Raw genomic sequence first — 21,578 nt, 5'->3', positions numbered from 1 at the left:
AACAACAAAAAATATTTTTGACTGTCAGAACAGTGAATACAATGTCTTGAAGCGTAAAAATATTTTAAAACAATCTGTGGAATTTAGATTTGTTTCAATTATTTTGATCGAACAGCATAAATGACCCTGAAGAGCCCAGCCTGGCCTGCGGCCTCGCATTAGCGATCATACGACAAAATTTTCCTCATGCGTGTCGGAATGCTCTTGCGAAGCGGTTTAATAAATCAAAGTTAAATCGCTGTTTTTTTGGGCCACCACACTTTCGTGCTATCAGCGCCCTTTATTGCGGTGGCATAGTGAACTTTCCCGCCATTTTTACCTCGCAGTTTAAACGCGCCAACTTTATCGCGATTGCTGAAAGCTATCGCGCTGCGATAACGGCCCCTGACGAAGCACTTTGTTATCAGAGCACGTCATTCGAACCGGCTGTGCGCGCACCGTACAAAAGTCTCCGAAGAGCCCGTCAGTCTGCATTCGTTCAACCATGTGCCCCAACGCCAAGAGAATGGTGGCGTGTTTCGCCATCGCAGCGATGTGTCGCAACCGGGGGATCGGCTTCAAGAACGCACTGCCCTGGCGCCTCAAAAAGGAGATGGCCTACTTCACCCGAGTCACCAGTCAAGCGGCCGAAGGAAAGCAGAACGCCGTCGTCATGGGCCGGAATACTTGGGAGTCGATACCGCCCAAGTACCGACCGCTCAGCGACAGGTAGCAGTTTCAAAAGCAACATTAGTGGACACAGACTTGTTGCAATTTATATTTTCCGTAAATTAAAGTCGCAAATCGTGCTCTTCCTGGTCAATTCCCACTCTGCAGGTGCAATAAAACTTGGAAGTGCCTATTTTTTGTTATGTTCAGGTTCAGGTGTTCAGTTTGTGGCATTCAGACTTCAAGATGAGCACTGAAGGGCTCTCTCCATTTCATCTTTTAACCTCTTCCATATGCTCACAGTAGGTGAATGCAACACAACAAACCAACTTCTCCACTTGCAGGTGGTCATGTAATGTCCAGTATAGGTTTTTCATGAATCTCAATGTGCTGGATGAACTTTTCATAATGTCAACCTATTTCATGACAGAATAAATGTCGTGGTGAGCAAGACATTGACAGAGGTTCCTGAAGGACACCACATGGCTACCAGCTTTACAGCAGCCTTGCAACTTCTGCAGACACTGATTGACACTGGGAAGGCAAGTGTCATTCTGCTTCTATATCTTTTGTCTAGGTGCGTTTTCCACAATTCCACAGCACTTCATACAGAGTCATTTTCTGTGAGTATGGATGACTGCAAGCACGGATACCGATATCTCCATGCCTTTCTCTTGAATACCTTGAGGCTTAAAGCCACAAATCACGCATTGCAGGCAAGCATTTTAGTATGCCTTTGGCTACCAGGCTGAAATTCTTAAAATATAAATGCAGAGCAAACGTGAAGACAAGCAACTGTGAACCAGCGATGCTTACGCACTGAATTCCCCACTGTCTCTTATCTGTGCCATCCCAGTGTATCAGTGACACACCATTACCAAAGAGCTAAGCTTTCAATTCTGATTCGGTTAAGGTTTGGGGAAGAAACTAACACACTTTTGTTTATGAGAAAAATTCCAGGGTCTAGCTTTTCCACAGCGTTCGCCCTGCTCTAGTCCCTGTAGTGGAATGTGTGTCAAATTTTCATGTCTCTATGTCCAGAACATAAAAATAGTCGAGCGCTGGTTTAACCGCTTGCTTAATAATAAAGCGCCTTTCCCTAAATGTGCAGGACATGCTGATTTCAAAGCTAAAGTTCACAGATGACTGAACATGAACTGACCTCTGCCAGTATAGGATGATGCGTTGCTGAACAGCTGTTAGCCTACAGTAGTAGGTGTAATGTGCCTATACATTTAATTAAATGGCAGTGGAAACATGTCGCAGCATATTTTGTGGCCAGGACAGAGTAGACAGACTGTTTTCAGTTCAAGAAAATGTCTTTTTCAAGGTCTGCCAAAAGTTTAGCGGTAGCCCTAGCGTCGCAATACAAATTGTTTCCATCAACATTCACTTCAGTTTCGACTTTTTTTTCACACCTTGCAGCAAATTCAGAGGGCTAATAAAATAAAGCACTTTCTCAGTTTAACTGAACATAAGGAGTTTCATGAATCACGGGGGAAATATGGTATTTGAACTTACGGCAGCATTTGGTCTAAAACTATGGTACATGGCCGCAATCGGTTGTTTAACTGGGAATGAAGACATTGGATTTTGTCCAGTTTGCAGCTCTGAGTGTGGAAGCTGGCTGGCCATTGCAACCTTGCTCATTTGTTTGCCTCCTCCCAGGTTGACAAGGTCTTTCTAGTCGGAGGAGCCCAGCTGTACCGCGAGGCTCTTGAAAGTGGCCACTGCACGCGCATCTACCTCACAGAGATTGACGCGGACTTCGAGTGTGATGTATTCTTCCCAGAGTTCGACACTAGTGTATTTTGCCCTATCGAAGAGGAAGGTGTCCCCCAGGAACCGCAGCAGGAAGGCGGTATTACATACCGCTTCCGGGTTTACGAATGTGTGCAGAACTGAATGCCCGCTCTTAATGTGTTACACAAAACTGCAGCTCCTTCGAAACAGTGTGTCATCAGAAGTGGCACAATTGTATTTTTTTTTGTGCCAGGGAACGAAACCTGCTCTGCCATTTTCATTCATGACTCGCTCATTTGAGGCCATTTCTTACTTATGAGCAAGGCATTAAATGTTTCTTGACTCTTATTGCAAGCGGTTATATGCAAGAGTATTAAAGCTACTTATTCAAACCTGTATTGGACATTTAATCATACACAATAAAATATATTGCAAACAAACCGTGCCATTATTCCTTGGAATTTCTTGGTTATGTTATGCAAGAAACTTGCAAAGCAGTTTTTTTTATGGGCAAACTTTCGAAGCTTCTGCATGAGTTGCATTTTTATGCCAGAACTACTGAATAATGTGATGCTCTTGAACAATATGGCCCTACAGTATGGCAAGGAAGTCTTGAAACTACGTACCATTCATTGGATTACAGCTTCTCTGTACAAACAGAGTTGTTACTTAGCAGTGCTGCAGGATAGAAAGCTTTTATTTTCTCCTGTAGAAACAGCATCATGAATGACATGACAGGCAGTATTCACATCTGTCATGGGCCATAATGTGTACAGTACAGTGAATTTAACTCTTCACTAAATGTTGCAGAGCAAGTTACAGGGCTCGTTTGTATTTGACCTCCCATCTGAGCTCCAGTGTGTTTGAAAAGCACAAATAGAGAAGATATCTCGTTATGCTGGGTGCCCCAGTCTTGGTCTTGTATAACTACAGTGATGTGGATCCACGGTAGAGAAAGGGCAGGAATTGAAATTGGTTTTGGGGGAAAGGAAATGGCGCAGTATCTGTCTCACCTGAACCCCTGTGCCAAGGGAATGGATAAAGGAGGGAGTGAAAGAAGAAAGAGGAGCCGTAGTGGAGGGCTCCGGAATAATTTCGCTGACATCGCACAGAACATGTGCACCTTTATGTTTCCCCTCCAGTAGCCGCACGGCCTAACCACTGAGCCACTGCGGCAAGGTAGAGAGGGCAAGAAGGTGAGGTTTTTAACACAGAACACAAAATTAGCAAGGGCCGAGGGGCTGCCTCTGTCCGCGAGACAAAGTCCTCTTGTTGAAACGTTGGCTAACTATTGAGGCTCCCCCTCGACCACTGTTCACTTTAATTACTATTTACAGCAGTGATATACAATATCTCAAGTCACTGGCTGACATCCCTAGACTTTGTTTTTTACCCACTGCACTGAGCACAGCGAGATGGTGTTCAAAATATATTTCATCAAAGTGTCTTTGCTGTGAAAAACAAGTTCCAGCACAGTTCTGGTTCTGCTTGTCAATGTGAAGCAATGCCTTGATGTAGATAACTACATCAAGGACTGCTTCAAAAATATGCAAAATACAAATAACCTATCCGAAAATTGTTTTATAAAAAGAAAAAACACCACGACTTGCGCACAATGCACTGAAAACAGCCCAGAGATACTGGGCTTATTGAACAGAGTGATACTAAGCCGTCTTTAGTGTTCATTTAGAGCGGGGTGAAACCCTGGCATGCAGGCATACTTGTGGTCCAGCTCTAATCAAATAGATACGCCTACACGCCTCAGCATTGAATCTGAACTTTCTCTTCATCGACAGAGCACCACAGCCTTTTTGTTATCACCAGCTGATAAGCTTCCATTCTTTTAATCATCTTTCCTGTGCTACAATCTTGTCTATTTCAATGGGGGATGAGCGATCGTAGAAGAAGATATTCTCCTGTGGCGGTGCACAAGACTCGTGGTGCAGAGATGCCTTGTCTGCTGAAACAGCAAAGAGAAAGACAGGAATGCTTTGTCTCTTGGAAGCTCCTCATAAAGAACATTCTTTTGCAGAGAAGTTAGTTCAAGAACACTGCTGTGATCACGTTAGCGAACAGCTGTCATTGAAGGCTATCATCCAGCACTGTCTCATTACAGGCGACGTAGCACTTTATGATTAATTTCATAACTTGGCCTCTGTTGTCTGAAAGTATCTGCAAAAAGCTATTCCAACTTTAGCTGAGACAACTGCTAACTGCAACAACTGTACTGTGTGAAAACACAACTCACCTAAGCTGCTGAGGAATAACGCATGAGTTTCAGGATTGCGGACCGTTGATGCGATGTACGCTGTTCCACCTTCGGCCAGCAGATCACCAAGAGTGCCGACAAGAAGCGGAATGACTGCAGGGTCGAACACCAGGTCTGAAAGGTTGGGAAGTTGCAGGAAAGAAAATGAAATTCTACTCTTACTGTCAAGGTAACGTAAAGGGAGACGTGCAGAATAATGGTTGATATTTAATGGCTTGCTGACAACCAAAGCAATACTGCTGGCTGTGAGGCATGCATACCAGAAAGTTCCAAGCTAATGCAAATGAAAGCAAGCAAATAGACTGCAGCCTACCTATGCAACAAAGATGAAGTCAAAAAACTTCAAAACCCTACCACATATTTTATGATCACATTAAGCTTATGTTATTGGATCTTTACAGCGTAAACAAACAGTGCCATAGCAATATAAGTAATGCTGTTAAAATTGTACCGAGATAGGCTACTCTAAGTAAACCACCGTCCACATGTATATCATCACTGTTTACATGCAAACCGTTAGATAACAGACATTTTACACCACTGCATAAGCAAGAAATAGCTGCTACAGGTTTCAGACCACATTTAAGATGTGTTCTCCTACTCAGCAACTCAAGAGAGGCACAATACCAGATGATCTGGAGTACAAACTCTGGTTTGGTGCCTCTAATATGTGAAATCTGGACACACTTTCATGCGAAATGGTAAATGTATCAAGCAGAATGAAAGAAATTTCAGCTCCATATTGTTTTGAAGCCTCTGAACTTAAAATGTGACTTGTGAATCAATGGCAGTTACATCTATACTCCATTTTGCACCTAATATGCAATGCTGTGAAAGTTGGATAAGTAGTACGCCCACAAAAACACGTCACCCCACCGCATATCACTAGCACCTCTTGAAGCCTCAGTGAGGGTTTTGACAAAAACATGCTAACAGGTGAACCGAAGTGTGGGACATTGCCAGTCATGGTTATAGAGCTTTGCCATGATGAAAGATGCTTGTCTGTTCTTTGGACATATAACAAACCACTTGTCTGGCATCGATATAGCCAGTATGAAGAAATATGCTAGCTTTGGCAGTGTTGTACGCTATGTATGAAACGGAGTACAGAGCACAAACAGCACTACAAAAGCATGCTTGACAAATAGAGTGAAGAACTATAGCATACCAGCTCCAAGAATGATGTCAGTGGCACAGTGTTCCTTGTAGTCTGTATGGTCACCCCAAGAAAGCATGTGAACGCTTATGTTGGACCCTGTGACATCATTCCGCCCAAGGTTCTCTTCCACGGACTGAAGTACGGCGCAGTGGCCATCAGTGAACGTGTACGTTAGAGGACTGCAAGTCTTACAGATGACTATGCCGGTTAATCCAACACCACAGCCCAGTTCTAAAATGTGCCTGCACAGAAATTTGCGGGAGCAGTTAGCAGACCCCTCACCAATAAAGCAGACGGAAAAGAAGTTTTTCAGCTCACTTTCCACTTAGGAGATTCCTGTTTTCGAGACACCATTCTGACAGGAACATCGATGCCTGCAAGCCAAGGATGTAACATGAAACAGAGAGAACATTAGCGGCCACAAATACTTGGGTACAGTGAATAAACATGGCAGCACTGATCGATGCCGTAGTCTACAAGTTATTCATTTGTGTTAAACGTTTACTGGCTCTGAATGGTGGGCTTCAAAGCCAGTGTTTAGTCTTACTGTTGTGTAAATTATTAATGAAAGTCCCAGGAAGACTGGTAAGTCCCACCACTGCTGTACCACGTCGTTTTTGGGCAATAACATGAAGGATTTGGGCTAACAGGAAAGCCGAGCCTATGATGCGTGTAATGCGATGGAAGAACACTCACTTGCCATGTTCTGAGCCCAGTTGTTCCATTCAGTACCACAGCGGTATGCTCCTTTAACGTAACCGCCGTGCGATCATCCTAAAAAGTAACAAAATTCAAAACGTGGTTTCGCGTGTAGAAGACCAGGTCAATCAACATAAGAACCAAAGCAAAACTTACAATTGTGTATGTTACGAAACCAGGGAGATCATCACCACTGTTCCTGAAGCCCAGCTTTTCAGCGAAGTGAACATAAAGGCTGTCAGCAATATCAACGTTATGTGCATCAAGCTAGAAAAATGACAACATAGAAACCGGTTACAGTCGCGAGAAACCACACGGAGTTTTTGGAGCTGCGTAGAAGTGCATCGTACCTTATCGATGACGCATTTAAGGAAATGTTTGACATAAGATGCCCTCGGCGGGAAAGTTCTGGCGACTGGGTGTTGGACGGTACAGGCGACCAGTTGCTCCTGAAATTCCTCGACAAAACACACGCCCGGCACAGTGTCCTGCATGTAAAAGCGAAGATAGGAACTTTTTTATCATGCAGCCAAGTGCCAGTCGCTCGAAAATTCCGCCGCCCTCAAACGCTGTCGAACTTTGTTTTTAAATTTGCTCTCGATTTGATTCTTGTAGTGGTGAAAAACTTGTGATTGACATACCAGCAGGTTCTTCAACTCGGCTATGGGAACACAGGCCAAGAACCGCTTCGAAAGCTGCTTTAAAGTTTCGTCCGGCATGCTTTTGGTATGATCTGTCTACTGCCTTTTTCTCATCGGTGAAGACGAGGGTCAGCGTCAAAATTCAGTTTCCGTTGTACGTAGTCCCGCAAAACCCTCAACGTGCAAAAACGTACAAAATCAACAAACGCACGTGTTCACAAGTCACGTGACTGTTGGTCAACGAGCCAATAGAACGCCGATTCGAGCACGGCCAGATCCAGGTCAATCCAGTGCTAAAGTTTGGTTTTGCGTTTGAAAACAGTCGCTCGTGCCGCTTGTTGGCAAAGTTTTTAAAGCCTAGTAATCATGCCTGAAGACGGTTTAAACGCTGCCGTCGATGTGGTAAGGCAAGATCGAAATCCAAGCCTTATGCGTGTGGGCTTATGTGTGACCGTTTTTCTCGTAGTCTATAATAATACCTGTCCACAACGGTGAGAAGTGGATCAACGAGTGTCTGACATCTGTGGCGGACCAAGTATTTGCCGGTACCTTAGAAGTCTCCATTTTCAACGACTCCAGCACAGTAAGCGTCGTCATTCCCAAAGTACTGTGAGGGTAAATCTGCAGCACGTCGTTAAGGAGACCCATTTTCGCAGGATGGCACTGCTGGACTTCTAGAAGAGTGGAAACCGAAACTAGAATCCCGCGGCTTTTCTGTTTGCATTTCTGCGGGCGATCCGGGGTCCGGACCCAGAGGAGGTGAATTTGAACATGTCTTGCTTTTGACGCGCCGTGAGAAAGCACCTTGCTAACGTTACGTTTCATTCTTTAGTTGGTTTTGCGAAAAATGCCGCCGTACGTCAGAGCAAAGGAGGCTACCTGTGTTTCCAGGATATCGTAAGTGGGGACCGCTTGCTTGCTTTTCCTTTCATTTTATTTTTTGACGAGGTGCGTGCCTAAGTCTTTCTTGGCACTGCGCAGGACGACATAATGCATCCTGCGCGCGTTCAGGAGCAGTTTGACGAAGCAACAAGGCAACCACCTAACACGGTACGGCATATATATGCATGCCCTTTATTGGATACTTCAAACTGAACAATGCTGTATGCATCAGAGTGTGCCCAGACTGGAAGGTGCTAAATGAAAGACGATTTGGGCACATTAGGTACTTTTCAGAAAAGCACAAAGGAAGCTTTGCTGATCAGGTGTGTGGCTTACTGTTTGCATTCAACCCATGTGAGCTATGTGTATCGCTCATATGTTTTCGTTTATTGGTTATCATAGGTATACATTTCTTCTTTTTGTCAAAATGTTACACAGTATATACTTATTTACATGTTCCTGAGCATGTGCTCCGGTATTTGAATGCCAGAGCACATTTGAGTTCGTCAAACAAAAAAAGCACCCTTGCCCTGATGCATATGCATGCTAAGTTGCAGAAAGCAGTAGGAACGAAGCTTCTGTAGTGCTGCACATTTTATTTTTCTTTCCTGCTGCAGCCTCAGATTTAGTTGCAGCACAGATGGTAGCAAGCTTTTACAATTACCAGTTGGTTTATATCATGAAGCGATAAGTATACCTGTGCAGCTGTTTGCATTTTCACTGCAGGCATACTTTGAGTGTATGAGGACTTAAGCTTGATAAAGAAAATTTAGCATGATAAGAGTGCTGTAGTTGTACAGCTCTAGGCAAATCTTAATGAATAAACTGATTTTGAGGAAAGCAAAGGTACAGTAACTGCTTCACACCTGAAAGACACCATAGGGTAAGAAATGAAGGGAGTGAAAGAAGGAAGATAGATAGAGGTACTAACCAGCTTGCCGGGTTGAATACATTATTAACTACATTTAGGGCATTTTTTTCCCTAGATTGTTGGCTCTCAGTTTCACCGTTCGCCAGAAGGTTCAACAGAACGTTACACATTATGGGCCAATACCTTAGACCCCAAGAAGCTCACAGTCCAGGTATTGTTTTCAAGACTGAATGTGGATTCTCTGTTAAATGTTGACTGTTTGACTTCGTCCAAACTTTCAGGTTTATACATCACATGGGCCCACTGTCATCATGCCTACATGGTTCTGTAACAGAGTTGTCTTCGATACTGTAGGTGGATTTGATGAAACTGGCAAGGTATGCGCTGTAAGGCTTAAGTGTTGGGTAGCTGGATGCTGAATGCTGTGAAGTTGTGCACTCTCTTTTTCCTTCAGGGAACACCGGAGGATCTTATCTTCTTTTTCAAACATCTTGACTTTGGAGGAAATGTGGTCAGGGTCGAAAAAGACTTGCTGACCTATCGCTACCACTTGCAGCAGTCTACGTTCACTATTTCAGAGTATGGCATCTGATCCAATGCATTCGTAGAGGGTGAATTTTGTGCACTTTAACAGGAATGTGCAGACTTTGTTTGAGCAGTCACATATAAAGCATATGATGAAAAAATAGCACAAAAGGAACACGAAGGACGGAGAGAATGATGCAGACAAGCGCTTGACTGCGTCATTCTTTCCGTCTATCGTGTACCTTTTGCTCTATTTTTCACCATGAACGTTATCGAACTCACCCAACTTTTGGCATCACATATAAAGCAGTTGACATTATGTTGCAGATCTACCATTTGGGACCTTCGACTTGCAAGACTGAAGCAACACATCCTTGACAAGTGGCCAAGTTTTACCATTTGGAATGCTGGAAAACAGGGCCGCAGGTTCTATAGAAGTCTCGACATTGAGGACCGCAGGAAGGTGCTGGAGTTTATGCAAGTTTAAGTTGTATTTGAATTGTTTGAGTTACTCTTTCCCCTCTAGGTGACTGCATTCTGTGATGTGGATGAGAAGAAAATCTCAAGAGGTGTTTACATCCATGAAGAATCTGAGGTATGTTCATGATTTTGTTCTGGTGACAGTTGAAAACGTTTCGTAGTGTGCTTATGTTGTCTCTTTTTCTCTATTGTTGCAGGAAGTGCCTAGGCCAAGAGTCCCCATTATTCACTTCAGGGAAGCTACTCCTCCACTTGTCATCTGTATGAAACTGGTATGCATCTGGTTGTTTTTCCCTTTTTCCTGAAGTTGCTGACTGTTTCTTCTACTTTCAGGACCTGACCAATGGCTCTTTTGAGGCAAACTTGTCATCATTAAATCTTGTTGAAGGTGTTGACTATGTGCACTTTTCTTAACCATGCTGACCATAGGCAACCACTCTGCAAGAAGGCATGCAAATAAATATTTTCTTTAGAAAATGGCACTTATCGCTTGTCATTTTTTATGCGTTCAATGCATTTTGCAAACAATGCCTGAGCACATTACCTACAGGTTACAGCGAAGCAAAGTGCCGTGTACAACCAAATGCCATTTGCGCATGTACTGTGCACAGTATGAGCTGCATTTGCGTGCTCGCCGACGCACAGACTCGCTACACGTTTCGCCGTTTTCAAATACAGCGCACGAGAATGCCATTTCAAGTATAGTGAACGAGAATGTCGGAAGTTTCGATAAAACCAAGTGCATTGATCATCCGTTTTTTACTCCGCCGCTAAAGCTGGCAGAAACAGGCAAACAAAACGCAAGCTGCGATCAAGACAATCCAATCCAATCTAAGAGCCAAGAAGGCGTGGTTTCGGAAGCTCCGACAAAAGCGGCAGTGATGAGAGTTGAAAACATGTTGGAAACTGCATTCTGGACCTAGAAAAATGTAGAAACTGTTAGAGAACTGCCACACGCTTAGATCAACTGGCTTCCGCGAGCCCACTAACCCTTCTTCAAAAGCCATAGTTCACGATGAGCGCCGCCCCAGCAGCAATCGAGAGAGACTTCGTCTGGTCCGCGTCGTACACCAAGCGGGAGTTCAAGGTCCAACGCGCGATCCGCATCCCCAACGAGCTTCCCGTGAAGGAGATCGTCTTTCGAATCATGCAGGAAGAGGAACTTCCGTGCTATGTCGAGGATGGTGAGTGGATCCCATCTAAAAAAGAAGGCGCGCGGGGCACTTTGCCGCACACGTACTTGCGTGTCTAAGGTTGTATCGCGTCGTCTTTTTGCAGATTTGACGGAAAGCCTGAGCGAGTTTGTGTCCCGGGAGACGGAGAATTTCTTCGACGATGCTGCAACGTCAGCGATCGAAAAGTTTCGGCTGGACGGAGACGTAGCGGCCTTAGCTGCACGCTGGACACGGGACTTCCAAGAGGTGAGCATCTCGACCAGTCCGATGGACCTCATACCGAAGTCGCTTGTGAACAGCGTTAAATTTACTTGGATAGAATCCCTTGCGGCGGACCAGAAGCACATGCAGTTGTGGTAGTGCGATTGTGCATAATGGTCTTAGAAAAATCAGAGGAGGATTGACAGTCGGATCAAAACCAGAGATGCTCTTCTGCGAACCGCGATCACTTGTACTACTGGGTACACAAGTGCCTTTCGCCTTTGAGCCGTTCTTTCCCGCTTCATAGAACGACTAGTCCAGTTTAAGATACTACTTAATAGCAATATGCATTTAGCTTCTATGGAAATATTTTCAAAATGATTCTGAAGAGTGCCAGCTTTGACCATTGTAGGCCATGTAGACCGGAGTATACGAAGCCGGCTGAATTCGTGACAGTTTTTGTAACGTTTGGTAACAATGTCTTTGTTTATGCATTGCGTAGGAACATCTCTGCTATGCGAGCCCAGAGGAAGAGATACCAGACAGCAAATTCCCCACCATGTACCACACACTGATACATTCGCCAGCTCTGGACACAATGCTAAATCTGGAGCACACCTATGCTCTGGCCATTGGCGACATGGTGCGGGAACGGGATCAAACACTGGGCCACTTGCAGAAGAGGTAGTCACCTTTTTTGTTCCTTGTGCCCTGGTTATGCAATGTCCTTCACCCCTAGCTATATTGAAGCTTTCTAGGCAGTTTTGGGACTTGCAAACCCACATTACTAAAACACACGACATATCTCTCTCTGCACTAGGCAAACCATGGAAATGGAACGCTGTGTGCAGCAGGTGGGACTTGGTCTAACTGACCGTGACATAAATGACATTGCGGCCAGGCACTTTGAAGAAACTCAGGCAAGTTGATTAAATTTTCCACAGATGGAAAGGACCTGACCTGGCGATTGTGCAGATCTTTAATATTATTGTTTTTTTTTCTCCAGAGAGTTTCTGACCACTGGGACAGCCGCATCGACTCACTGAAACAGACGCAAAAAAAGGAGTTCCGCGAGTGGATTACGACCGTCTACGAAGACTACATTGTTTCCAAGGGCGCTCGGGGGTTTGGGTGAGGCCAAAAAAGGTTTTTCCCATGCACTGCCAAGAACAGCACATATGAAAGAACATATGAAAAAGAGGGTGAAACGTTGCTGTTGGCTCAGCATAGATTGCACTGATGCCAGCAAAAAGCACTGTTCATAGGTACCTTCATTTGTCCGGAATAACGAGTTCACTGTTTATATGGTGAACGTGTAGTTTGGCCGCTTTTATCACTGGTTAGTTTCTAGCGTAACCACTTTTTGGAGTCTTCAATTGAGATGAAATGACTATATATAATTAAGGTACAGAATTTTATGAACCTTTGGCACACTAGTTGTAACAGCTAGGTACCACAAGCCTTTACTTTGCGTTTGATGCATTAGTTTGGCTGACTGGATCTTCCTTTATTTACTGTTGTGAATCTGTTCCGCCAGGTAGTGAACCGAGCAGTTAATGCTACTGCTTAGTGATTTACAAATTTTAATTGGTTGCCGAATTAAGAGTGTCCCCTAAAACTGTGTCTCCGTGTTCTCTCAGCTGTGTTGCTAATACTGTACCTTGACAGTCTTGTACAAGACAAACAGCCCATTCTGCATTACAGGCTACTGTCGTAGGGTAATGTTTTGTAGTGTTTGACATATTCGGGGACTTGTAATTAAGCGCTTGCTATGCTGCAAATAGAGTGACATACCATCTCACGCAGGGAACGCATGCGAGCAGCATCTAAGACGCTGGCTGGGCATGATGTGCAGAATTGGACGCCACCTCCCCCTCGGCCTTCGGAGAGTTTCACCATCCACTTAGGTGAGTTAGTGTGACCATAACATCTATTATGTTGTTATATAGATTATTATAGGAGGCCTTTATTGTAAACCTTCATTATTAACTAATTATTCATCAGGAGAACTTTTAGCTGAATGTTGCTCTAGCACAAGCTTGGATGACCAACAATTAAAGGACTTGCGAAAAGGGATTTGAAGAAGAAAGAGACGTGAGGACAGGACAGAGCGCAAAGTGCTTACTGGATAACCAGACGTAGCTGTTGATTGTGCTGGTTTGTGTGTCGGCAAACTGAAAGTCTGTGTTTTGATCTGAGCCACTTCCAGAAAGATGATGATGAATTTTTATGGCGCAAGGGCATATATGGCCAAAGAGCGCCATGGCACAAGGTAACTTCGACTTCTCAAGGTGGGGTCAAAGACCCATTTCCCAAGCATTTCACCCTAAATAAGCCGAGCACCAGACCCGGGGAAAGCTTGTACCCATTGTATCACCGGTGGGTATACCCGGCGGCACTGGGTACCGAACCCCGCACCTTCCGCATGCGAGGCGGCGAGAAAGGCTGTCCTGCTTAGACGCAGTATGTGCATTCCATTGACATTTGTGCATGCACCTCGCAGGCTCACAGCTGAAAGTAATGCACAACCTACGACTGCTGTCAGCCAACATCCTCGACCTGTGCCGCCACACCACTTATGGAATGGGGTGAGTTTGCATTTTGGTGGTTACACAGTTCGCAAAGTTTGCGAATGTCGTAGAAGTTTTGATAGCCTGTAGCCTGCATAACCGGCTTTAATAGCTGATACTGTAAAACAGTTGTGAAATATTAATTGCTCTTATATATTAACAACAGAAGCTGCCTCACAAACAGGAGTAACCAAGGACATTTGCGTTTTGCCCTTAATGCCTAACTTAGCACTTAGTGTTCACTGTAGTATAGCTTTCAAATGCTTGCTCATTTGCTGTTAAAACTACTTTGCCAGGGTTCCAGCTCCACAGAGGCTGCAGATGGCCATGTCACTCTACTCCAACAGCCTCTCTGGCATTGTCCTCCTTGTCGACAACCGAATCAACTCCTATGTTGGCATCAAGAGGGGTACGATGATCTCCCCACTCACGCTGTTGCTTTTTTTTTTTTCCTGCAATTTCTTTAAGCTTAACATTAAGCACCGCCTGAACATCGTGCAAGTTCACAACATACAACAAATAACAAAGCCCTCAAGCGACACAATATTTGTTGCAAACTTTGCTCTATTATTCACTGGTCTTCGAAGCACGACTAAAATTATGCTTACTATAGTTGTTAATTACTGCTGCACAGAGAATGAGCTAGTGTTACTGCATCAGTTCATGAATTACTTTGTTCAATAAACTGTTCATCTCCTCAGGTTCTCATTGGCATGTTCTCATAATATAAAACGCGTAAGCGCCTCATGAGAGCAGTACTGATTCCTAGAACCCAGAGCACTGTGGCACATGTGTGCAGAGTGTGAGAAGTTGGGGAGCTGCGACACATCTCCCTTTCTCCTGGATTGCGCATATAGTCAGCCAGCAACACATGCTCCTTAGCAATTGCTGAAGAACTAAATGAAACAGTGATTGTCCAGATTAGATAATACACCATATACTGAGTGAGCAAATATACAGGCACCAGTTTTATGGACTGACATCACCACAAACTGAGCATGGCTGAACAACAGTACCAGACGAAGTGCTATTATATCAATTTCTTCAGCTTCCCACAAAGCAGTGCCCTTTTTCATAACAGACGCCTGAGCATATAAGCCATTTGCCTGCTTCTGGCTTTTAGCATACTTTTATACTACCGTAGGTTCTTGTTGATTACGATTGCGGTTGATACGAACTGCTGGATGATGCGAATTTGTAAAATTCCGCTGCCAAAGTGCAATATGTATAGTGCACAGAATTTCAGATTATGTGGACACTCTCCCACACTGCCACTAGGATGACACGAACGTGTGAGCCAATACCACACCCTCGAACAATGAGCGCAATCCACTTATTGCTGACGTCCCGAGTGAGCGGTGGCACGCGATCACAATACAGTCAGCCATAAACAGATCAGTGGTGTGAATGAATCTCCTGCTCTTCTACATACTGATTTTGTTCATTTTGGATGCTGCAAAGTTCGGATCACACAAATGTTTTTCGCGACCCTGTGAGATTTGTAAATTCGATATTTAAAGTATATATAAACCAGATGTTGTGCTGTCTTGTTTCCGTCGAGAATATAATATACCTGACGAGTCTTTCACACTTTGTAATTCTTCTCTTAGCATTTCATGCTTGTTAAGTCTCTGCACAGAGATACAGAAATTTCTTGTGGAGTCCATTGCGAGCAGTGCCGTTCTTTCTGTCACAGAGTTTGCAGCCATCTGCCATGAATCAACGGAGCTGCATTTTCCGGACCTGGATGAACAGCTGGAGACCATCCGAGGCAAGGCGCGTGAAGCAAGCGAGATTCGAGCTGCAGCCAGTCTGTCCGGATCGGACGGCAGCTCGAGCCATTCCAGTCGTCGCTCCAGCTTTTCTGGCCAGGACAGCTCAGTGAGCCACGACGTTTTAGCATTTGCTGTGAAGATCACTTGCCAAGTGAATTCATCAAGGGTTGCTCATTTAGTTACAAAAGACCTGCAGTTTATTTCTGCGGATTTTATTAAGGAAAGCGAGAAACTGATTTATCGTGTAAGAGTGGGAAGTGGCATGATGCTTCCCAATTTTGAGGCAGAGTTAAATGAACACTAAAGGGCTTTTTATACACCAGCTTGTTTTAAATAAAAGCTATTGTGCCATGCCAACTGCACTTTTTTCATCTTACATTCATGTGCATTTTCTGAAAAAAGGCAATACAATGGCTGGCACCCTTTCTTCTCATTATCGTTGTGCAGAAGTTGACCATGTAAAAATGTGCACCAAGGCCCATCTGTAATTAAAGCGCAGCACTCAGTGTACCATTTGGAGCAAATCCTATCTTGTACCTTGCAATGTCTTATTTAGCATTAGGGTCAAAGAATAAATCTGGCATTCCGCTGCTTCAGAGTGAAAACAAACTAGCATTGTTATCACCACCGTTTTGCACATTAGCACCTCAGGGTTGTTGACAAGCCTGTCAATGTGTTTAGGCATGTTCAGTGTCTTCCAAAAAGCTTTTCTTCCAGGAAGTATCACTTTTTTAATTCTCGAGCTTTTACTGTTAGGCAGCGTGCCCACAGGGCCCAACTCCATTTCATACGTCAGTTGCAACACTGTGAAAGGTGCGGAAGTAGTCCACATGAAAAAATGAAGGGAGGTGTGTCACTCTTTGCTTGTTTTGTAGCCCAGTGGTCTAAGGGACGAGAAAGCCACAGCACGTCATGAACAACAAGAGCGCATTTAATCAGGCTCATGACAAATGTATCGTGTAATAAGCCTGCAGGCAAAAAAGTATTTACTAGTTTTCGCTCACCACAAGGGACACACTGCTTTTTGATCGCGGATGTAGGCAGCGCAAACAAGGGCGCTAGCTTGTGACAGCATTGCACCTGATGTATGAAACGGAGTATAGAGTAGACAGAGAAGAGCAGTGATGTTCAGACAACATGCACTGTTTTTTTACAGAGCTCTAACCCAAGCCCAACATTGCAAACTGGGGACTTCTACGTCACACGCCATTCGAATCTGTCCGAGGCCCATATTGTGTTCCACGTCGTAAGCGACGACTCGTTGCGACTTCCAGACATCAGCTCACGGCATCCCATCATCCTTGGATTGCGCAATGTGCTTCGAGTTGCACACGAACGTGACGTCTGCAATGTGACACTGCCTTTGCTGCTTGTTCACGAACTGTCTGAGGTGTGTGCTAAGTAGTTCTTGAAGCATCATTCCATCTCACTCAGATGTACAGTACTTGAAGCATCATTCCATCTCACTCAGATGTACCGAGTGGAGTTGATATCTCATGCGGAGAGTTTTGTGCATTGCTGGGATCAAACATTTGTGCTGATTGCTTGTTAAGACTTGTGTGAAAGGCACTTCTATATTCCTGCTTAGTGTAGGTGTAATAAATAAATAGTAATAACTGATTTTTGGGGAAAGGAAATGGCGCAGTATCTGTTGCATATATCATTGGACACCTGAACCGCACCCTAAGGGAAGGGATAAAGGAGGGAGTGAAAGAAGAAAGAGGTGGCGTAGTGGAGGGCTCGGGAATAATTTCGACCACCTGGGGATCTTTAACTTGCACTGACATCCCACAGCACACAGGCGCCTTAGCGTTTCGCCTCCATCGAAAAGCAGGTGTCGTGGTCGGGTTCGAACCCGGGAACTCCGGATCAGTAGCTGAGTGCCCTAACCACTGAGGCGGGTGTAGGTGTACATAATTGTCTTGTTTTTCCGCCAAGAGGAAACTGTGAGAGAGCCAGTAGTCACGATGGAGCAATTGCTGCATCAGCGGTGTAAACTCCTCTGGCCACAAAGTACATACGCATGGTTTTTCAGCTATACGAACACAAAATCTGCCCACCTTATCTCCCACATATGTATGGCAGTTCTCACAATAACATGTGACACTCAAGGTAGTGAAATGTCAGCAATGATGTTACCATAGATCTTTCGGTTAGTTGGCAGTAAAGATGTAGGAGAGGGCTGCTCATAATGACTGCTTTGGATCGTTCCTACTTGTAATATAGCAAAATAATGTGACTCAGTTACAAGAAAATGGGAGCTTCTGGTGCTTGTGGCACGGTGTTATTGTTAATGAAATGGACACCCATTCACAATAAACTACCCGTATATTATTTTTTGCATCAACTTCAGCTGCATCACATAATCAAAATGCATGAGATGCAAAGTTGTTAGCTAAACAAATTGACAGGATGGCAGAAAATTTATAAATGTGTTACCAATGTCTTGGTGCAAATATGCAAAACATTGTGGTGGCTATTTTCTGCAGTCTCACACTTAGAAATAGTGCCTTCTCTAGTCCGCACTTGTTCGACCTGAGAAGATAAACTAATAAAATAAATCAAATATCAATCACCCTGCTTGTATAACTGCAATTTCAAATGTACCTTAATGGACTTTCGAGAACAAAGGTGAACACCATTTTTAAAACAATGGGTGCCTAGCTGGTCTTTGAAGCAGCTTCATGATTGAGATTTTTTCACCCTCATCACAAACAAGCAACAATGAAAGAAGCATGATGGTGTTCTGGGAATCTTTGTATATAATGGTGTCCCGGACAAATGCAACAAAGTTTTTAAAGAAGATGAAGGCACCAGATAGTGAAACCAACTTGGTGCTGTTGAGAACCGTGCGGCCTAGTTTGCGGTATATTTTTCATTCTGCAAAGTTAAGACGAATTAACATTTAAATACTGCCTTCAGGAAAAAAACGTTGGTTATTAAGCTGTAGATGACCTTAAAAAACAGCCGGCTGAAATTTTTGCAACAAGGCATCCTTTTTGCTATCCTTAAAAGAAAGCTTGCAAAGTTCAAAATCTGCCATTTTAAAGCAGTGCTACTCGAGTGCTCCCAGACGTGCTGTAAAAGAAACAAATCCACTAATCTCCAGAATGCAGTATCCAACAAGGTGTGGGAACGAGATAAGTAGATTTACTTTCACTTAGAGATTTTCTAGGGCGCTCAAGTAGCACTGCTGTAAAAAAAAAAATGCTATATAAACGATATCTTGTTGCAAACATTTCAGCTCACTGTTTTAAGCCGAAAGCAATGATACTCTATCCCTATGAGAATCTGCTGTCAGGGGCGAAATGAAATCTCATGCACTTTGCCTAAGTAATGAAGAGATTAAGGCACAGAGCTAGGAGCGAGATAGCGACCGTGGAGGGTAATAAATGTCTGGCGACAGTTGTGTCAGCGATAACATCACTTGCCGGACGTAGCACTGATAGCAAGGGTGATAAGGGGGGGAAAGATGCTGCCCCCTCCAGCATTTGAATTCTGGCGGCGCTTGTGCCATCGATGACGGCAATCGAGAGGTGTGGCCGTGTCGAGATTTTGTAATCAACAGCGCGTCATCTACGGGGAATAGCGCCTGTTCTAGTGTGTCTTGCCTTTCATCCCCGTTGATTACGCTGTTTATCACACACACACAAATAAAGAGGTCCCTCTGCCACTTGCGCTCAAATGACCTTGCTTGCTTGCGAAAGTGAGTGTCAGAGAGAAGCATCATTTCGAAAAGGTTTCGTCATAAAAGCATTCAGGCAAAATTGCCGCTGCTTACGCACGCTACTTGCATCAGATTGTCTGATCGTGTATCAAATTTTTTCTAGGTTTTGTAACTTAATAACTGACACTTTTTCCCAAAGCCAATATTCAAAAAAGCAGACTAGGCCACATGGCTCTCAACAGCACCGACTTGGTGTCACTTGCTTCGGACACTGTTTTTTAAAAACTTGGGTATCATTTAGCAAGGACAGCTGGTATATCTGTATATGGAGGAAAGCATGTGCCATGCTGCTTATGCTATGAGCAGGTTCAGACCGCTTTTCTTTGAAGACTTTCACAGTTGCATTACATTCGTTGCCAATGGTACTTGACTAACGCCTTGTCAAGTATGCTGTACTGACAAATTTTTTCCCCTTACCCAGGAGATGACGATCCCATGGTGTCTGAAGCGTGCCGAACTGGTGTTCAAATGTATAAAGGGATTCATGATCGAGATGGCATCCTTGGTCGGCGAAGAGACACGAACAGTCCAGTTTATTGTGCCTCAGGTAATGTCACTGCACCCCACTCCACGGTCACCTCCTGTGCCGCTGTGTTAATGTCAAGCTGGGATCATTCTTTATTTACTTCATGTGCTGATAATGTTATCAGCATTTTCCAAACAGCTTATTGTAATCTATTTTGTTCAAACTGCAGACTAGTGTCATGTAATATACTCGTATTAATGAATTAGCAAGCCTATTAAAGGGAAATTGCTGTCAGCTCCATCCAATTATTAATTCTCAGTAATAACTGATTCTGTGGCTCTTTCTGGCTGCATTGACGTTTTGTCTGGCAACAAAAGACGAATTTATCGGCGAGGAAATTGGATTTAAAAATTTTCTCACCAGTCGATTCAAACTCATGACATCTTTACCGGAAAGGACGGGTTGCCACTGTTTTGAAGTGATGGCGGTGTAGTGTAGGTGCTAGGATTTGTTCCCAAAAAATCTGTGCCGGCACATGCATTTGCCTTGCGAAATCGGCTATTGGTGGCGACACCTGTATCTCGTTCTCTGGTCCTTTCTAACTTATAAAAGCTCCGCTTTCTATTATAGTTCTCCCTTTGTGATTAGAATGCGGTACCTTATTGACCCTATTGATACAGGCCAACTTCTATTTCTCCTCATCTCGTTAATGCAGTGCAGATGGAAAATTGCCAACACCTATCGTGGTTTTGCAGGGCATATCGGACGACCTCTTTGCAAGCCTGTCCGGGATGCTGTCATCAATCTTCAGAGTCTCCAACCCACTAGTTTTGAAGTGATGCAAATGGACACAATGCGCATTTCAGAAGACTACTAAGGGGAGCCTGCTGAACGCCTTTGCAATCCCCTAGTCTGAATAGCTAGTGCGTTCAGACAAGGACAAAGGGCAACAAGCAATGAAAAAAAAAAGGAGGCAGGCCTATGCCATTGTCGAGAGTACAGCTGTCAAGAGGTGGAAGGTCAAGGGCAGGGACTGCTAAGTTACCGGTGCCTCGAACCGACAGGGACAACAGCCGTTAACTTAAGCGCTTATGAAGACACACCACACTGTGTATACCAGGAGTCGCTGGTGCATTCATGACATACTCATTCTTGTGATACATCGAAATAAGGTGCAATACTGTGATGAACTCTATGTGCTAGTAAAATGCCTTTTTTTTTTTACTTTGTACTGCTTACTGCTTGAATTTTCTGCCCACTGTACAACATATTCAGAGTTTGTGCACTTAACTAACAGGGTGTCCCGATATTACATTGATGTAGGATAGCAACACAATGAACAACAAGGATGCGTATTTCTAGTTGTGTTACTAACACCATAAGTGCCACCTTCACCGTAATGGAGAGACACTTCAGCAAATAATACTTCTAGGAGGCTATGACTGACAGGAAGCTACAGTTCATTTTTTATTAGCAAAAGGCAATGAACGGAATGCAACGCAAACTTAACGGCACCAGTGGAATGGTTCTTTTTCTATAAACAGTCGTGTATCAGTGGATTCGCATGCTGTAAAAAGGGCGCAGATTTCTCTGAATTATTTTTGGTGAAATACTCAGGTAGTGCATGAAGCAACCGGCCTAAGCAGCAAGAACTTCTATCGCCACGGCTGCCAGCCCAACCAGGTCAGCCCCAGGATTGCTGGGTCAGTTGCTTGTTCAATCAGACATTCCACCTGAAACATGTAAA

General features: G+C 44.1%; 5 protein-coding genes across 6 annotated transcripts in view; 3 read left to right on the top strand and 2 right to left on the bottom strand.

Moving 5' to 3' along the window:
- Nucleotides 1-343: 343 nt before the first annotated feature.
- Nucleotides 344-2,703, top strand: Dhfr (dihydrofolate reductase). Its single transcript, XM_077634351.1, has 3 exons — nt 344-708; nt 1,079-1,190; nt 2,317-2,703. Exons 1-3 carry the CDS (start codon nt 485-487, stop codon nt 2,551-2,553), a joined length of 573 nt encoding a protein of 190 aa, XP_077490477.1. The 5' UTR covers nt 344-484; the 3' UTR covers nt 2,554-2,703.
- Nucleotides 2,704-3,953: 1,250 nt separating this feature from the next.
- On the bottom strand, nt 3,954-7,363 carry LOC144101257 (protein-lysine N-methyltransferase EEF2KMT). Of its 2 annotated transcripts, none has more exons than XM_077634349.1 (8): nt 7,160-7,363; nt 6,869-7,006; nt 6,675-6,785; nt 6,516-6,593; nt 6,138-6,193; nt 5,829-6,061; nt 4,640-4,774; nt 3,954-4,348 (listed from the first exon to the last, which is right to left on the bottom strand). In XM_077634349.1, exons 1-8 carry the CDS (start codon nt 7,235-7,237, stop codon nt 4,239-4,241), a joined length of 939 nt encoding a protein of 312 aa, XP_077490475.1. In that variant the 5' UTR covers nt 7,238-7,363; the 3' UTR covers nt 3,954-4,238. The 2 variants fall into 2 exon arrangements, with proteins under 2 accessions (XP_077490475.1, XP_077490474.1); XM_077634348.1 differs by having other exon boundaries at nt 4,110-4,351; nt 7,160-7,358.
- An 83-nt stretch (nt 7,364-7,446) lies between these two features.
- On the top strand, nt 7,447-10,399 carry LOC144101256 (queuosine-tRNA galactosyltransferase-like). Its single transcript, XM_077634347.1, has 12 exons — nt 7,447-7,561; nt 7,626-7,742; nt 7,816-7,918; nt 7,992-8,056; nt 8,141-8,209; nt 9,028-9,123; nt 9,194-9,289; nt 9,367-9,491; nt 9,765-9,900; nt 9,964-10,032; nt 10,115-10,189; nt 10,251-10,399. Exons 1-12 carry the CDS (start codon nt 7,526-7,528, stop codon nt 10,329-10,331), a joined length of 1,068 nt encoding a protein of 355 aa, XP_077490473.1. The 5' UTR covers nt 7,447-7,525; the 3' UTR covers nt 10,332-10,399.
- A 358-nt stretch (nt 10,400-10,757) lies between these two features.
- Nucleotides 10,758-21,052, top strand: LOC144101254 (FERRY endosomal RAB5 effector complex subunit 3). Its single transcript, XM_077634343.1, has 12 exons — nt 10,758-11,101; nt 11,196-11,338; nt 11,796-11,977; nt 12,114-12,213; nt 12,300-12,424; nt 13,100-13,200; nt 13,797-13,881; nt 14,160-14,272; nt 15,560-15,744; nt 16,795-17,028; nt 19,787-19,912; nt 20,587-21,052. Exons 1-12 carry the CDS (start codon nt 10,933-10,935, stop codon nt 20,668-20,670), a joined length of 1,647 nt encoding a protein of 548 aa, XP_077490469.1. The 5' UTR covers nt 10,758-10,932; the 3' UTR covers nt 20,671-21,052.
- Nucleotides 21,053-21,273: 221 nt separating this feature from the next.
- The window catches only part of LOC144101252 (DNA-dependent protein kinase catalytic subunit-like), a 137,015-nt gene continuing 136,710 nt past the window's right edge, over nt 21,274-21,578 (bottom strand). Inside the window, exon 93 of the mRNA XM_077634339.1 lies at nt 21,274-21,564. Coding sequence (XP_077490465.1) covers nt 21,487-21,564 — 78 coding nt within the window. The 3' untranslated portion in view covers nt 21,274-21,486. The remainder of the gene's footprint in view (nt 21,565-21,578) is intronic.

The sequence above is a fragment of the Amblyomma americanum genome, chromosome 8 (assembly GCF_052857255.1).
Source record: "Amblyomma americanum isolate KBUSLIRL-KWMA chromosome 8, ASM5285725v1, whole genome shotgun sequence".
Taxonomy (NCBI): Eukaryota; Metazoa; Arthropoda; class Arachnida; order Ixodida; family Ixodidae; genus Amblyomma; species Amblyomma americanum.
The sequence above is the reverse complement of the archived record's forward strand: the minus strand, read 5'-3'. Positions and strand labels throughout refer to the sequence as shown.

Bases quoted from the DNA above. Each gene is read 5' to 3' on its own strand.
- Dhfr (XM_077634351.1), top strand. From the start codon at position 485: ATGTGCCCCAACGCCAAGAGAATGGTGGCGTGTTTCGCCATCGCAGCG. The intron at 709-1,078 runs GTAGCAGTTTCA...ATTTCATGACAG, and splicing joins TACCGACCGCTCAGCGACAG to AATAAATGTCGTGGTGAGCA. The intron at 1,191-2,316 runs GCAAGTGTCATT...GCCTCCTCCCAG, and splicing joins CACTGATTGACACTGGGAAG to GTTGACAAGGTCTTTCTAGT.
- LOC144101257 (XM_077634348.1), bottom strand. From the start codon at position 7,237: ATGCCGGACGAAACTTTAAAGCAGCTTTCGAAGCGGTTCTTGGCCTGT. The intron at 6,194-6,515 runs GTGAGTGTTCTT...CTTGGCTTGCAG, and splicing joins CTGGGCTCAGAACATGGCAA to GCATCGATGTTCCTGTCAGA. The intron at 4,352-4,639 runs GTGAGTTGTGTT...TTGCTGTTTCAG, and splicing joins GTTATTCCTCAGCAGCTTAG to CAGACAAGGCATCTCTGCAC.
- LOC144101256 (XM_077634347.1), top strand. From the start codon at position 7,526: ATGCCTGAAGACGGTTTAAACGCTGCCGTCGATGTG. The intron at 7,919-7,991 runs GTGAATTTGAAC...TTCATTCTTTAG, and splicing joins GGGGTCCGGACCCAGAGGAG to TTGGTTTTGCGAAAAATGCC. The intron at 8,210-9,027 runs GTACGGCATATA...TTTTTTCCCTAG, and splicing joins CAAGGCAACCACCTAACACG to ATTGTTGGCTCTCAGTTTCA.
- LOC144101254 (XM_077634343.1), top strand. From the start codon at position 10,933: ATGAGCGCCGCCCCAGCAGCAATCGAGAGAGACTTCGTCTGGTCCGCG. The intron at 13,882-14,159 runs GTGAGTTTGCAT...CTACTTTGCCAG, and splicing joins CACACCACTTATGGAATGGG to GGTTCCAGCTCCACAGAGGC. The intron at 17,029-19,786 runs GTGTGTGCTAAG...CCCCTTACCCAG, and splicing joins TTGTTCACGAACTGTCTGAG to GAGATGACGATCCCATGGTG.